Source organism: Nipponia nippon, unplaced genomic scaffold (genome assembly GCF_047370975.1).
Source record: "Nipponia nippon isolate SJK-2023a ecotype South Korea unplaced genomic scaffold, ASM4737097v1 scaffold_1, whole genome shotgun sequence".
In the NCBI taxonomy this organism is placed as follows: Eukaryota; Metazoa; Chordata; class Aves; order Pelecaniformes; family Threskiornithidae; genus Nipponia; species Nipponia nippon.
In genome coordinates this window covers 158,891,286-158,907,265 of record NW_028262290.1, presented here as the reverse complement: position 1 = coordinate 158,907,265, position 15,980 = coordinate 158,891,286, and the positions used below count along the sequence as shown (strand labels likewise).

The 15,980-nt window shown below is 40.9% G+C and overlaps 1 protein-coding gene across 4 annotated transcripts in view; it reads left to right on the top strand.

Moving 5' to 3' along the window:
- DPP6 (dipeptidyl peptidase like 6) overlaps positions 1-15,980 on the top strand; it is a 566,701-nt gene that overhangs the window by 388,388 nt on the left and 162,333 nt on the right. For all 4 annotated transcript variants that reach the window (XM_087730211.1, XM_009467586.2, XM_087730220.1 and 1 more), the window contains exon 3: positions 4,589-4,687. In XM_087730211.1, coding sequence (XP_087586337.1) covers positions 4,589-4,687 — 99 coding nt within the window. The remainder of the gene's footprint in view (positions 1-4,588; positions 4,688-15,980) is intronic.

Genomic DNA, 15,980 nt, shown 5'->3' with positions numbered 1-15,980 from the left:
TCTGCTCTGCTCTGCTCTGCTCTGCTCTGCTCTGCTCTATGCTATGCTATGCTATGCTATGCTATGCTATGCTATGCCTACGGAGAGTAATTTGGGGCATGTATGGGATAAAGTGCAATCCAGGCTTGTGGTCCGTGTTCAGACAAAGAGAAGTGGTTAACTGGACCCATAACTTGCATCATGATGGTGGTATTTCCTAATACTGTGAAAGCAGGGGTAGTCTCCTGCAAAACCAAGAATGAGTGGTAGAATGGGGAATGGGGAAGTTTGCTTAGCAGAACAGATCCTGATTAAGGTATTTAATAACTGAGGAAAAAAAAGGATTTATATATCTCTTCAAGATTCTTTTGCAAATCAGCCCAAACCTTTAAAGAAGGTTTTAAGCCTGGATTCAGCTTCAGAAAGGCTGAAATACCTACTGGTTTGGGTTTCTCAGAGGCAGGTCACTCACCCTGCTTTAAGATCAGCTCATAAACTGGGAACAGTGCTCTTTGCATTCAGCAGACATTGTAATTACAATAGCAGTGCTTTATTGCTAGCTAACACTTAGGTCTTATTTTATAAAATCCAAATAAAATTTTGACATTTCTATGATTTGGATATCCTTTGGTATTCTAGAACAACATTCTCAAAAGAAACAGTAACTGGTGAAAGCTTGCATTTTATTACACTATAGTATACCGCATGCATGCAATTGCCTACGCTGAAGAACTCTGTTTTCGTGTGTGTGTGAGTCCTGCCATTCCACCCACCTTTGAGAAATGTGAAGCTATTTATACACATGACAGAAATGTGGGACTGAATCTTTCCTAATTGGCAGTTGCTCACTTCTCGCAGCATATGGCACCTGTATGGGTCCCGTCCGAGCAGTGTTGTGTGTATTTGTATAAACACGTGTGCGCACACACATACACAACAAAGCTGAAGAGACAGCTCAATACTACAGAAATTTTGATTAAAAAAACCTTCCTAAAATTCCATTAGACATTTTGCTAAAGAAAAAGCTACTTTCTAGTCCCCTCTGTTTAGAAATGGAGACAAACAAGGACTTTTTGCAGATCTATTCGTGATATCTAAAGCTTTCTGGAGATATACATCAAGTTTGCTCCTTTCAAATCTGACCTTTAGCTGAAAAAAAGAAAGTACACCCAACTCCACATTAAAATTTTTACAAAATTCATAGGAAATATTTTTCAGAGATGGTACTGGGGTAGTGTAGTCGTTGTATAGCATTAGTTCACTGCATGCTGTCAGACAGCCAAACGTGTCACCTAGTAAGCTTTGTATGACTTTTGCTAGTCAGGAGGAGCAAGGAAATATCCTGTGACCAGCTGTGTAGGAGTGTAGTTTATTTGTTCACAACTATTATATATAAATGTGTATTATATGCCATTAAAAAAATGGGATTTTATGGAAGGGAGAGGGGCTGCCTGTTTGCCTTGTCTGGCCACTGCCTTTTGGATACAGGGAGTTTGTCTGGGGGAAAACGGGGCTCAGGTCTGCCCAGGGATCGAGCAGGTATGCTGAGATGGAAAGGGAGCTCCTGATGTACTGGGTCAGGCTTGCCAAGAGGTGGACATTCATGGACACACATTCACCCATGTGCACAATACCCCAGGAGGTGTATGAGAAAAGCATCTGACACTGACCCGTAGCTGAGTCCAAGGGATGACAGAAGGAAAGATGAGCACCCAAAGGTGACTGAAACCCTCTGACCCATCAAGCAGCCTCTCAGCATTGCTGGACTTATGAGGAAGCTTGAAAGAAAGGATTGGTATTGCAGAGGCAAAACAGGCAGGGAGGTCAGCTCATAGCCCTTTCTGTTTCAGTTTTGTGGGTTTCTGGAGGATCTTTGTTCTGCTTGCATTCAGCTTATCCGTTCAGTCCATGTCTTTTTGGATGCACGGACTTCAAGGACAAGGTGCAGACAGATGAACCCAAAAGGTCTGACCAACGCAGGGTTCCTGTCATGCCTTTAACGTTGAATCAAAAAATAAAGCGGACATGGTTTCCACTTGGTTCTCTTAGCATGTAACTGCTGTTTCATGGTAGATTTCTGACTTGGCACTCAAATCACAAGTCCTTGTGCCACCTGCACTGCTGCCATGCTGCTGTGCTGTCAGGCCCTAGTTGGCAGCTGCCATCTGGGTCTACTGGAGGCAGGGGACATGAGTGCAAAAAAGGTGGTGACACATGCTTGATCCTCTCCTTTCATAAAACCAAGGAGGCCTCAAGGTCTCTGCAGTTGTGTCTGGACAGAATGTGTGTCCGCCAGCTGGCTTAGGCACTCTAAGGCATGCTCAGAGACTGCTGTTCAGGACCTGAGGTCCTGCAATTGCGTTTCTTCCTCTGTAAATGTCTCCATTGGGGCCAGAGGAATGGAGTAGGCATTCTTAATGAGTGCTCTGACTTACCTATGTGTTAGAGGAGAGGTCTGTAAATCTGAATGTTTTTACCAAAATCATTGATTTATTGAGTATTTAGTTATTTGTTTTCTCCTCAGCTCTATGGCTGAGATTAATGTTGTCCATGGTTCATTACAGGACCTTGCACCATGGTGGGAACTAATTGAAACAGTTTTCTGGAGTTCCTCTAACCTATATTTTCCATTTTAATAAATAAAATTATGCAGAAGAACTTTGCCTAATGCTGTCTCACAGAGGGATTTGGCTGAGGACTTTTGTTAAAGAGTCTGGGTATTTGGAAGCCACATTGAGCAGTGTGATTGAAACCTCAATCAGACTTGGAAAAAATATGAAAACTGAAGAATATAATTTAATTTGGTAAAAACGATAGTTTATATTGAAACACCTTTTAGTGGAACAAAACATAGTTCATAGGTAATTTTCAGTGGTCTCAGGTAGTTCAGGGGCTTCAATTTAGTGCAGTGAAGAAGACTTTTTCTCTCTAATGGCTTCAGAGTCTGTTTCCAATGTGTCTAATCACCAGTGTGTCAGCGTAACAAGTTTAGTAATAAAAAATGTTAAAGATAGCTAAGACTGCATGATACCAATAGACCTCAGGCATGAGGATTGCTGTAGTGAGGAAAGATGCTGAAGCACACATACCTGCTGTGGAAATACTCAGAATGTGGCCTCACACGTTCCTTTAAAGAGCAAATGTGTTTATACTGACTGAAAGGTTTCCATGAAAATATTTTTTCAGCAAAAAATTGAATGTTGGAAACAAATTATTCATAGAAGGTGACTGCTTGTCATAACAAAAAAAATTACTGTTGGGAAAAAAAAGAAAGAAAGAAAATGTTAATCAAAATTGTTGGTTTCAGTTTTTTCTCTAAAAAATTCAGCTTTGAGAAAATAAAAATCCTTTTTCATATTAACTAAGCACCTGATATAAGGTTCTGTGATGTAATATATATATATATACTCCTCATCTGTAAGGCCCAAGAATCCATTGATTCAACGTAAACACTTCAGTTACAGGCCCAGGAGCCTCTGTGTTGTGTATGAGAATTGTTACATAGTGGAGAGGTGATGATAGAAATGAGAAGGTATAATTCTGACACAGGATGCTAGCTTTGGCAAACTTCAAGTGGTTAAGTTTGTGCCTTGGTTTTACTTGGTTTGACTCATGCATATTTAGTCTTGGTGGCATCCTAGATGAGACAGATTTCCTTTTAACAATAATATATACGCAGACAGAAATCAGTTCTGCATTTTCTTCAGATTGTGCTTTGCGTCAGAAACCTGTTGGCAATCTCTGAATAACGAGAAATGCAGAGAGGACTGTATGAAGGACAGTGGAGGAAGATGTACAGCGAGTATTTGTGGAAAAAGCGCAGTGCTACAGAGTAGAGTTAGGAAGAATGAACTAAATGAAGGACACTGTTACAAGCTGATCTTACAGCATCTTAAACGGGCAGACTGGTTCTTCAATTTAAAAGCTGTCCAGATTTCCATGTTTGCAAATATCCTTGCACTAAAAATGAAAATTAGTATGGGCCAGCTATGCAACACCTAAGGATTTAGGGTTATGTCTCATAGATTTTTCAAAAATATTTCTGCAGTCAAGTGTCTGATTCCCATGGAAAGTCATCTGTGAATTCCTGAAGTAATCTGACTGAGCCCTTATAAGGCTAAATACCTTTCCAACTGTAGTTCTGCATGACAGTTTTTAAGGAAATAAAAATATAAGCTATAAAAACTTGGTCACTTTTAATTATCTTTTTTTAATTTAACTAATGATTTCAGAATAGTCTTAGTGTTAAGTAGCTTTAATTTTCTTTGGAATAGTCAGCATTATATAGTACTATGACATCTAGAGGTGTGTTTTCATGACTTTTAAAATCTTTTTTGATCAGGTTATGTCCGAAAATGTGTGTTTTGGGCTATATCTTGGTCTTTTTGTAGTTGCTGAGTCCAGGCATAAATAACAAGGAGGTTTCTGTTTGTGAACCACTACATGGTCCTTTTATAACATGGACAATGGGAAGGGGCTTATGTGTGACAGAAAGTTTAATGTGGACCGTTTCCGAATGAGATATGACATGGCACTATTCACAGTTGCTGTAATTTCAGATACATTTCAAAGTAGAAGTAATGGCAGTTTGTTTTTAAATGTTTTACAGCGGAAGATAACAGCTTGTCTCAGAAGAAGAAGATAACAGTGGAAGATCTCTTCAGTGATGATTTCAAAATTCATGACCCAGAGGCTAAATGGATAACTGGTGAGTGAGGCACAAACGTGTTGCAGTGTCTGCTTTGCTTCCCTGCTCTCTGGGCATGTCTTTTTTATTTCCTTCTTTATTCCTCCTGTTCTTTATTTTGCTCCTGAAATTGCACAGTCGATGAGTGGTTGAGGTTGGAAGGGACCTCAAGAGATCATTTTGTCCAACTCCCTGCTCAAGCAAGGGCAGCTAGAGCTGGTTGCCCAGAACCATGCCCAAAAATTCAAGCCTCGAATTCCTATTCCAGCTTTCCTCCTGATAAATATGCAAACACCACTGCTCTGTTATTATAATTTTTTACTTAAGGCTGTCCAGTGGGCTCGTAAGTAGGTGTTGAAAACCACAGCCTTTGTCTCCAAGAGCTTCCAGCATTCAGTAGGTGATGTAGCACGTGGCTGGAAGAAGTGGTTGGAGCACTGTCACAGTCATTAGTTTACCGTAAACAAAACTTCAGGTTTATATTCCCAGCAGAGAGGTGAAGTATTGCTAAGCAACAGGCAAACAGTGGTCCAGCAGCAGCTGGGCTGGTGCTTGCACACAAGCCATGTGCTCTTTTTATCCTCTGCTGCCTTATGTTTTCTAGTCAGGGGAAAACAAAATAATGCTTGAATTAATACATGTAGTATTTGCTGGAGGAAAGCTGTTTTGGGGGATGTAGATTCCAGCTCTCTCTGGAAACTGCTGCAGTCTGAACAAGCTTTGGCGAGAATAAAATGATTTTGTGGTATGCCGTTCATGTAGGTTCCAGTCCAACTTCTATTATCATCAAAGTTATTAGTTTTTCTTTTGAATTTAGTGGGGAACTGGATCGAATCCTTGTTGTGTTTGGCTTTCATTGTCTGTTACGCCCACTGGGAACAATTTTAATACCTGTAATGAAAAGAGAGAGTACTAAAGGGTAGTGCTGAATTAACACGTTCCCCAGCCACCCTCAGCACAGCTGCCTCTGACTTCTCCCACCAATTCAACTAGAGGGGAAAGCAATTGCAGACGATACGCACCTCCACAAACACACCTGCCAATGGGCAGGAGCTCGTTTTCAGGTTGCGTACTCTGGGGCAATGGTGCTTCCCATAACCACTCTTTGGGAATAAGGATGGTGGAAATATTAGCTGCGTTGCAATTCAGAATTATTTGTCTAGCATCCATTTTTAGCACTGATATCCCTAATGGCCCTAATGAAGTACAAGGTGTTTTATGGAGACCTTTACTGCTATTTTCTTTATTTGCTAGAATATGAGGGAATGATGATGAATTAAATAAACTTTTACAGGAACAGGGAATGAAGTATTGCCATGAAGCTGTGTGTAACATCCCCCCTCTGATGAGTACAGTTTTACATGTATGTAAGGCATATTTTCCAAAAATTGCAGTCTTCTGTGAAAAAACAGTATTTCCTATGCTTTTCCAATTACGAGCACATACTGATGCCATATAAACTTTTACTAAGACTCCAATCTTGAATGTTTTAAAATCCATCTCTGTCCTCCCATGTATTCTCACTGACTCCAGTGCAATTTAACTTCAGTCTTGCCTGATCTGGAATTACTAAAATGTTTTTTCTGTAAAGGACAAAGCACAAAGTAGCATTGTGCAAACATGTATAGATATTTTAGAAGGACTTGTTCTGTTGCTGTGCTGCCAACACCACTGATACTGACAGAGAAATTTTATGAAGCAAATAGATATTCTGTATATTTACCCAAGGGTGACTTCGCATGTAAGGGTAAGACGCTAATCTGCAATGTCATTCATCCAAGGATCCAAAGCCATTTTACAACATTAATTACTTTTCTGCATTATAGTTGCTTTTCACAGCTTTCTCTAGTTGGCTGAGTGGTGAAATCTTGATTAAGGTCCCTGATAAGGAAGATGAAAGACCAGTAGCCTGATTGCAAGCACACATTGCTATTGGTCTCTTGTTCTCAGTTTTTAGAACGCAAATGAAAGAGACTGAAAATGCCAAAGCCAAAGTAATAAAACTTAGTATAATAAGAGTGCTGGCATGCCTTAACAGAAAAATTGCATATTTCAAAATTGCGTGTTTAAAATTGCATGTTAACTCACAAAATGAGTTGACATTTGGCAGGGAATCTGCACAACTGTTAAAATATAGGTAGCTGTTGTCTGTCCTTCTTCCCATTCTTCTCCTATTAATTATATAGCAAAATATCACGGTCATTCAGAGATCTGCAAAATTCAGTCCCCTTGGCTCTTCAAAGCTTTATTTCCTTCCTTTCCCTCTTCATTATTGCAGAAGACGGGAGTTTGGTAGTCTTGCCAAAGATGAAACATGTTGCATGTTTAGGAGTATTTGAATCATCTGAGGGATTTGCTTCCAAAAGAATTCAGTCAGTTAAATATCTGTGTTCTTCCCCGTAAGTGAGGGGCTGATTCAAACCCTCTGAAGAAGCAAAGTCTTTCCTTTGACTTGAATGAGTCTTAGAGCAAGTGTTAAAACTAAAAAAAAAAAAAAAAAAAAGTATTTCTATTCAGGTTGGCACTTGAAAATATGCTGAAAGCTCACTGAAACTGATGGAATGAGCTGATGTTTAAGCATTTTCTTGATGCGCAGTGAGTAAGTGGAAAAATAACGTATTTCTGATCGATAGCCCTGTCATTCCATTGATTTCAAAGAAGCTTGGGGGGGGGGAGAAGAGAACCAGTCTCAAAGCTGACACTAACTACACTTTCAGTGCAAAGATTACAGACTTCCTCTAAGCTTTCAATTGCAACTCATGGCTGGTTAGTGGATATGTTTGCATCTTTTTTTATTGGAATTGCAATTAAATTTACTTTCACGAAGTGAGAGATGTGCCAAAGATGGAACTTTGAACCGCTTACAGTTTCTGTGATGCCCCTGTAATTTCAAATTCCAGCTTGCATTTTTATCCAGTGGTTTAGGGAGAGTAAAGAATATTTTGTTTAATTAGCTGCTGTCTTCTACTGCCCTGATCATTGTTGTCGTTGACTCAGTTAAGAGCACTCTGGAGGGGAGCAACGCATTCATAGACCAGAACTGACTGCTCCAGAGTTTATTTCTAGTTCCACTTCCAGGGACTGCTATTGCTTAGATTTCCCCTGTAGTGTAACAAAACACTGGATTTATTGTGAAGGTTTCCTCTTCCGGACAGTATAGTATATAGTAGGGTAGTATAGTACACATGGTGTACTATAGTAGACATAAAGCAGTGTAGTACAGGAAGTTTGAGATTGTGCTGGTGATCAAATGGCACCTCCCTGCCCTGCAATCCAAGTGCAAAGAATCTGAGCTGTGTCTCGTTTCCAGCCCCATCCGTCCTGTGCCTCCTCCTGCACTCTTCTGCTCATCACAGTGCATCGCACCCCGCGCTGTTCTATTACCATCCTCTATTGTGAACTTCCCTTTACTGTACAACTATAATTATGTTGTCCATATGCTAAACATGCATGTGAGCTCCAATTAGCAGCTCATTTCATACTGTGTATCTTAAATATTGTATTTGGACATTTCCTCATTTACATACCCTCCTCCATACACCATCAGGAGTGTCCTGTGCCGGCCTTTCATTAGCCCTCTCGTGGATGACAGATGGCCCACTCATTAGTCTAGTCTCTAACTGCTCAGCAGTTCTGCTCTCAAGCTCCACATTACTTTGTAATTAGGCTTCACAATTACTGGGCTTTTCCTGTAATTCCTCTCACACAGGATTTTAGCTCAGGTTTCTGAAAAGTGCAATGGGATGCTGCAATGTTCCTGTAGTGGTGGACAAAAACATGGATAAAGAAGGGTACCTGCACTTTGTGCTGAAGAGCAGCTCAGTCGACTGATTTATCCTGAAACCAATAATCCATAGTCATTACCTGGACCTGGCCTGAGAGGCCTGTTGGGTTATGAGTGCTCTTTGTGGCCCTACAGAGCTGCAGTGATTCCTATCAGCTGTGAACCTGACCCCCTGTTCGTGGTTCCCTGCCCCTTCACATCTCGGGAGCACTCCACCTTTTTCACAGGGAGGCAGCATCGTGCCCAATGTCAAAGCAAGCAGTAGAGACTGAATCGTAGACACTACTTGTGGAGACTTATGCTTATCTTCTGTCTTTGTACTTAATGGCAAATACATTTTGCTCACACTGAAAGTACTTGGCTGCTGTTGTAGTTAGAAAAACATAATAGCAACCTATAATATACTGCCTGTGGTTATTGCGATTGATTGGATGCAACATGCTATCATTACTTACTTCTTCGAAGATGTTTTTCCAGCCTTGCTGTTGGCATCTTGCAAGACAGAGTGTATGTAGCAGTGGCTGTTGCCAGGATTTTGGGCTGTATGCTAGCGACTGGAGGTTCCAACTAGGAGTGCATCTTTTTTCTGCTAGACACTGGCCAGACACGGCGAGACAGTCCTTGCAGAGAGGTTGTAGCCACATGAAAAGAGTAAAGGTTGAAATGAAGACCACAATATATTCAAGCAGCGAGGAGCATTGAGGCACAGGACACCAGAGGACATGTTTGGGGTCATAGGAAGTTAACTAAAAAAAAAATCTGAAAATGAAGCCCTGCTTTCTGAGGTCCCTGCCCACTTGCTTCACCTGCAACACTGGCAAAATAATATTTATTCTTATCCAAAGAGGAATAGTGGATAAATTAGCAAAAGTCTCTGAATGGCATTTTCAGAAATGGCTCAGTTATTTGGAAACCTGCCACTCAGAGAGCCAGAACCACTGCGTGCCTAGCTCGCACCTGAGAATGGCAGCTAGGCTTTTATCTCAAAAAGTTCTTCTGAAAAATGCACTAATAAAGAATATCTAAGTATAATAGAGTAATTCTTTTTATCTTTAATACTGAAGCACGTATGTTTTACTGCATGTTTTCCTAATAACATCATAGAATCTCTAGGGTCTTTTAAAGTCTAATATTGAATTTAATGACCTAGAACTAATAAGTTTTATTTACCATGCTGAAAAAAATCATCGTGTAGTAACTGAGGTAATTTATTTCAGTTTACCTTTAGTAATAATGCTCAGATCAACAATACTTGCATAGTCTAAATGCCCCCAAGTCTATTCTGTGCAGTGTAAATCCATTCCACTGTATTGATAAAAGCATTGATGCATTTCAAATGATGCAGATGCATGTGGAGTAAATGAATTATTTATAGTTTGCTTTGCATAGATATTAAGAACTTTGTAAGTGCTAATATTTTTCATTGTGAAAAAGGTTTGCGTTAAGGTGCTGCCTTGACAGCCCTTAAGACTAAAATTGCCCTGCTAGAGAGTTATAATACAGTTAGCTGGAGTGCAGGCTTCTCTAGACTGCTTGTCCGTGGACCAAAAGATTGACTGTTCCCAAGTGACCATCTGAATTGTAAGGCAGGAGGAGCCTTTCCCTTGGCAAGGTTGGGCTGTTGGCATGAGAGAAAAACTCATCTTTCTGTTTGTAATCAGAGGAACAAAGTCATCTTCCTTGGGCAGTGCAGTTTGCAGTCTTGTCTTGTGTGTTTGTGATCTGCGTTAAGAAACAGCTACACCTCTGTGCAGGCACCCTTGAACACAGGTGCTGCCAGATGAGGGCCACATCCTTGCCCCAGTTCCTGTCTTATGTTAAAGGAATGTAAGCTAGAAACTGCTCACAGGTGGTTTTGTTAGTGTAAATCTGGTGAAGGCATAAAGAAAATTGGGTTACTCTATTGGGATATTTGCTTCGTTGCCCACCGTGCTAAACAGAGATACTAGTTAATTAATTTCAGTATGTTTTAAGATGTGTTAAAAAGGCTTAAGTGAATGGGTTTACTGGTCTTAATGGTTCAAAGAAAACTTGTCCCACTCCCAATTCTGGTGTGCCAAACCTCATATCCTACCTCATGGCAGCTTGGTTTTGCAGTAGTTTTGTGAGTCCTCTGGCTTTTCAAACATTCTTGAAATATTTTCTAAGACACACAGCAAGTCACCTGGAGTACAGCACATTGGTTTGCAGTGTTTAAGGTTTCAGTGAACTTCCAGCTCCAATTGCAAAGAGCCCCATAGCCCCAAGGAGCTGTAAGGGCGACCTTATGCTGAGGGAAAGACACAGCTCTAAAGGAAAATGCTGTGTGGACCAGAGGAAAATACAGGGGAAGGATTGAAGGAGGCTCTTCTGGTCTAGCACTTCATGGAAGTGTGTGGCAGTGCTGCTCGCACACCCCCATGTGGAGGTTTTGCTGGGGATGGCCTTCAGAAACCCTCTGTTGTGATTCATGAAGACATGGATGCTAGTTAAATAAGCACACAGTGAACTTTTAGGTAGTGTTAGTGTCAGTGGAAGTGTCCATTTGTTTTAGAGACAGTTGATGGCTATTCTTAATCTAAACTCCTTCATGAAGTGACATCCTCTGTTGCCAAAGCAGAATAGATAAGGGCTCATGCTCTGTCATGACTGCCACAATGAGAAAGAAGAGAGGAAAATGTTAAATCATTTGAATCATACTTTTAATTTTAGACCCCATCCTGGATTGTCTTCTTCAGAGATTTCTGTGTATCTGTATTCTGAGAGTACTGAAGAGAAGTTCCCCTGCTCCTGCCTTTCAGCTGCTGGGCAATTGCCTAAGTTCAGTAGTGACAGTAACCTATTCACTAAAGACAGGAAACCTGGGAATTAATGGCTTTTTAACACACTGTAATAGGCTGTGGAGGAGAGCATTTCTGCCATGTGGCTGTTTTGTTCATTACTGCTAGAGAGAATGAAATGAGAAATCAATTTGGCTCTTTCGAAAATTAATACAGTCTGCAGGAGCAAGCTGGGGAGGAGCTCTGTCCCTTGGCTTTAGCAGCACCTCAGTGCCCAGCTTCTCTGCAGTGCTGGGGTGCTGGTGGGGCACACGCACTGCTGTTAGACTGAGAAAATCATCCTTTGGCCTGTCCAGCAACTTCTGAATTTGGAGGGAGATATGTGCTGGAGAAAGTCCTGTTTCTCAAGTATATCACACCCTAGAAAAGCAGAAGTAACACTGTAATGGTCAAATAGGGGGTTTTGTGTGGGGGGTTTTTGAGTAGTTTGATGTCTTGAGGAGGTCAAGATTTTCTTATGTGCCTAACCCTGTATCTAGGACCCTCCATAGGTAACCTAATTTCTCCAAAGCCTGCTGAACTATAACCATTCCCCTGTGTGTCATCGACTGCTGTTGAGCCTCTGAGTCAAATGTCCTCCTGAGGTACCAAAATAAGTGGCCTCAGACGTTCAATGTGATAGATTTATATTTGTTACATCCCTACACTGTGACAGGTTGAGTGAAGAGTCCAGCCCAGGGACAGGGCCTGTGGCATGAAGGTCACCTGGGAAAAGTGACATGAAAGGGAATGAGTGATGAGGAGGTCATTGGCAGCGTGATGCTGCACGGGGACGACAGGCTGCAGAGTCACTTGGGGGAGAAGCCCAGGCAAGCGGGGAGGATCTTGGTGGTATGCAAGGAGGAGCAAGACCTGGAGTTGTGCCAAGGGTGAAAATGAGCCTGGAAGTCAGTACTGTGATATTGCGTGAGAAATGGCTTAATGGCCTAAGATGAAGAGTTGGAAAATACATTCAATTGCTGCGGTAATAACAAAGGGAACAATTAGTGAATCAGAGATGTCTCAAGAGGAAGGAGGTGTCCTTGGACTTCACTTCTCCTTCTTGTCTGGGTTCTGCTAACACTGGCTCCCCATAACTGCCTAATTCTTTTCCCACTGATTTTTTTAAAAAGAACAGGAAAAATAGACTTCCCTGCTGCAGGCAACGTGATGGTCACACTCTCACATGTTGGACCAGCAAGCTAGTTTCCTATATTTTTTATAGCCATTAGCAAAAACAGATTCCCCATTTCCCTTTCAAGCCTGGCTCCACTAAAATTAGTGCTTTTCTCTCAAAGTAATTCAGAAGCAAGACAGTGCCTCCTGCAGTGGCTGTGTCTGCTAGCAAGGAGCAGCTTTGGGGAATAATTTGAAGCTGTAAGAAGTGTGAAAACTAGGACCACTTGGGCTCCTTTGTGTGTTATATTTGTTTGCAGATTTGAGGTATAAAGCCATGGGAATTAGGTAGAAGCTGCTCTCTTTGCTCCTCCCCATCGTCATGCTTTATGTCTCACCAAGGTGCACAGCCACTTTTCCCTGCTCTGTATTGCTGGTGGCTAATGCAAATCTGCTAAATACAGTGCTGGGTCCTTCTACTCTGCCAGCCGGGCAGATGTACTGCAACTGCACCCAGTTCACAGGGGGGAGCCTTTTGATTAAAAAAAAGGAGAACAGCAGGAATGGAAACGAGAAGGAAACAGCACGCTGCCACGGGGAGCAGCTGCATCCATGGGGGACTTTTGAAGATGCAGCTCACATCAGCAGTGTTTCTGCTGCTGGAAGAAAAGAAACACACATGGCTGTTCTGCCTATGTGTTTAACAGTTTGAATCCAGTTAAAAAAGGATCTGGTTTTTTTCATCTTGTTCAAAGCAGTTTGAAATCAAAACCTGCTCTCTCCGAGCTGAAGGAAAGGCACTGGTTTTACAGGGGTTTAACTGGGAGAGGGATTAGGTGTTCTCTCAGTGGGTGTTAGTTAAAAATCCAAGTGAACAACTAGAGGTACAGTGTGACACTTCTACATGTGCTTCCCCGGCTGACACCTGTGAAGCGGGTAACCATGAGTTCCCAGCTGTCCCCAGCCCCTGGGGAAGGGGGAACTGCTGTGACAGAAATTGTCTGCGACAAACCTTTAAAAGGATGGTCATAATTGCAGCCCAGCTGGTTGAATTTGTACTAAAATAAAGTTGGTGTTTTTTTCCTTTGCCTCTTCGGAGGAATATAGCACAGAAAAGAGGAGGAAGAGAAACAAGGAAAGCCATACCTCGCTCCCACGTGATAGAGCAAGCCAGGCGCAGCAGTGGGTGGTGGTCTTCTCCCTTGCCCAGGAGTTTGGCGGTGTCTCACCATGTGGAGGGTTGCTTTGGTAGGGAGTAAGAAATATATTTCATTTATATCCAGCACTGCTAAGAAAATCTGGGCAGATAGGTGAGGAATTCAGTTTTGAACTGTAGGAAAGGAAGATCAAGAATGAGAGTTTGCATGAACTTGCTGAAGGTTTTCCTAACAATCAAGCTGGTGTAAGGGTAGAAAAGTTTTGGGAAAGGAGTATCTAGGAGATGAGCATCTAGGAAAAATCAGAGGGAAGAAATGAGTTGCATAATTGCAGGGTATGCTGGGCAAGAAGCATATTCAAAGACTGTAAAGGGATGATGGAGAAAGGAGAGCTCATCAGGGTGTTTGGGCCTCTTGTTAAATAGCTGATGCTGATTATAACATACTGATACCTTCAACAGAGATTTCCAGAAAGGTTTATGTCTTTTGACACAGTTCATCTTTAGGTGCCCTCTATTCTGTAGGAGGCAACTTGCTTACTTTTTTTTTTTTTTTAAAACCATGGCAATTTTACATTTTTCATACTGCCCTGCCTGACTTTGATTCCTTGTTGAAGATTTTTATTGGTGCAAAGCACATTCTCCTACCTCAGTAGTTTTGCCTGAGCTTGCTCCACTGTTCTTGGACACTTGTTGAACATGGAGGGCTTACCAAGGATAATTAGAACAGTATGTATTCTTCCACTTGTTCCTTTTAATGAACATTAAATAAATATATGCTGAGATACCATAATTGCATAATTTGGAGAATGGAAATACTGTATTTCTGGTGATTAAGCTTTATATCAGATATTTGTAATTGAAAATGTAACAGGAAAAGATTTAGTTATCTAAGAAAGTAAGTCTCTGGTGAGTTTGGATCTCCTGACTGCATTAAGCTGTTGAACATGTAAGAAGCAGTACTTTTCTTTTTCTTGCAAAAAATAGTATCAGACTTACATAATTCATTACAAGAAATTTAGAATGAGATAATTATCACTGATCAGGGGAATATAATTATACTTTAAAATGTAGATATACAAATCTCACTTCAGTGAAAATTCAATTAAGAGCAGAAGAGACCAAAGGTTTGCCCAGCCCAAAATTCTGTTTCTATGAGAAGCGATATGCATGTGCACAAGGACGAGTAAGAGCACAGTAAGCTTCATGCACTTTTTAGGTTAGGGAATTACCAGATCCTCTTGTAGTTTCTCTATTTAGTAATCCCAAATATATTTCTTTTCCAAGGTACTTGCCAAGTGCCTTCTAGAGCCTCATGCATCCACCATGTCCTTCATCAAGTAGTTTCACTGGCCTAAGACCTGTTCCATGAAGAACAACTTCCTTTTGCTTACTTGGGAGCTTGCTCCTATTTGCTTTGCTTCATGGCCCTTAGATTAGTACCTTGGATCATCCTTGTCATTTCTTGAATGTTTTACATGGGATGGGATTGGAACTACACACAAGGACTACATGGAAGTATCAGGGTTGGCTTCTCAAATGTGCTCAAATGATTTGAGTTTTTTTTAAGGCAAGTGCATGCATGTAAGGTAATTTGTCTGACCCCAAAGAAAGCCAAAAGATTTTTCACTGTGTTAGGGTTAAAATCTATAGGTTCGGGTACCAAGTTATACCACTGAGTGATCACAATGCCATAAAATCATGTGATATACTTCTCCAGCAGGACTTTCACAGCTTTAGATGAAACCAGCACTGGCTCTGTACACATGCCCTGAGTTTTAAAACTGATTACTTTGCTGACATCTCTTTCCATTGCCAGTAACGAGAAATAATCTCTGATAGAAAATAAGGTGGTCCTGTAAGTGATCCTGAAACAAAAGTTGCCATGCACCCTGAGAGACAATCCCTGATTATCAGAGTATAACACCTCTTAAAAGCCACTTTTAGTTTCATGCTTAGCAGGAAAAGACCTCGAGGGAAGACAACAGGTGTGAAGAAATGAAAGAAGAAAAGAATGAAAGAAGAATGAATGAAATAAACCTTAAAATTTTTAGTACACAAAGATATTATTAAAATTATATCTAAATGGACCTTCAAAAGCTAAACATATTTGGAAGGTAAATGAAAATAATTGAATGTTTAATTTCATTAGAAAAGATATTTTAGAAATATCAGGATCTTTTGAAGCCTTATACCTGATTTGTCAATGCTTAAGATTCATAATAATTCACAAAATCCAGATAATCAGCTTCAAAGCATTTCTACTTTCCAAGGAAGGCAGATTACAATGGCATGGATGGGAAAAAAATAAACAAAGTCTAGTAAAAAGGCAGTGGGAAATTTCAAAGCTCAAGCCAAGAAGAGAAAAAAAAGTTTCAGCTCAGAAGCAATTTCCCCATAAAGGGCAAAATTTTGGATCTAGTGGATAAATGATGATTATTTTGGCATGCATTGGACCTT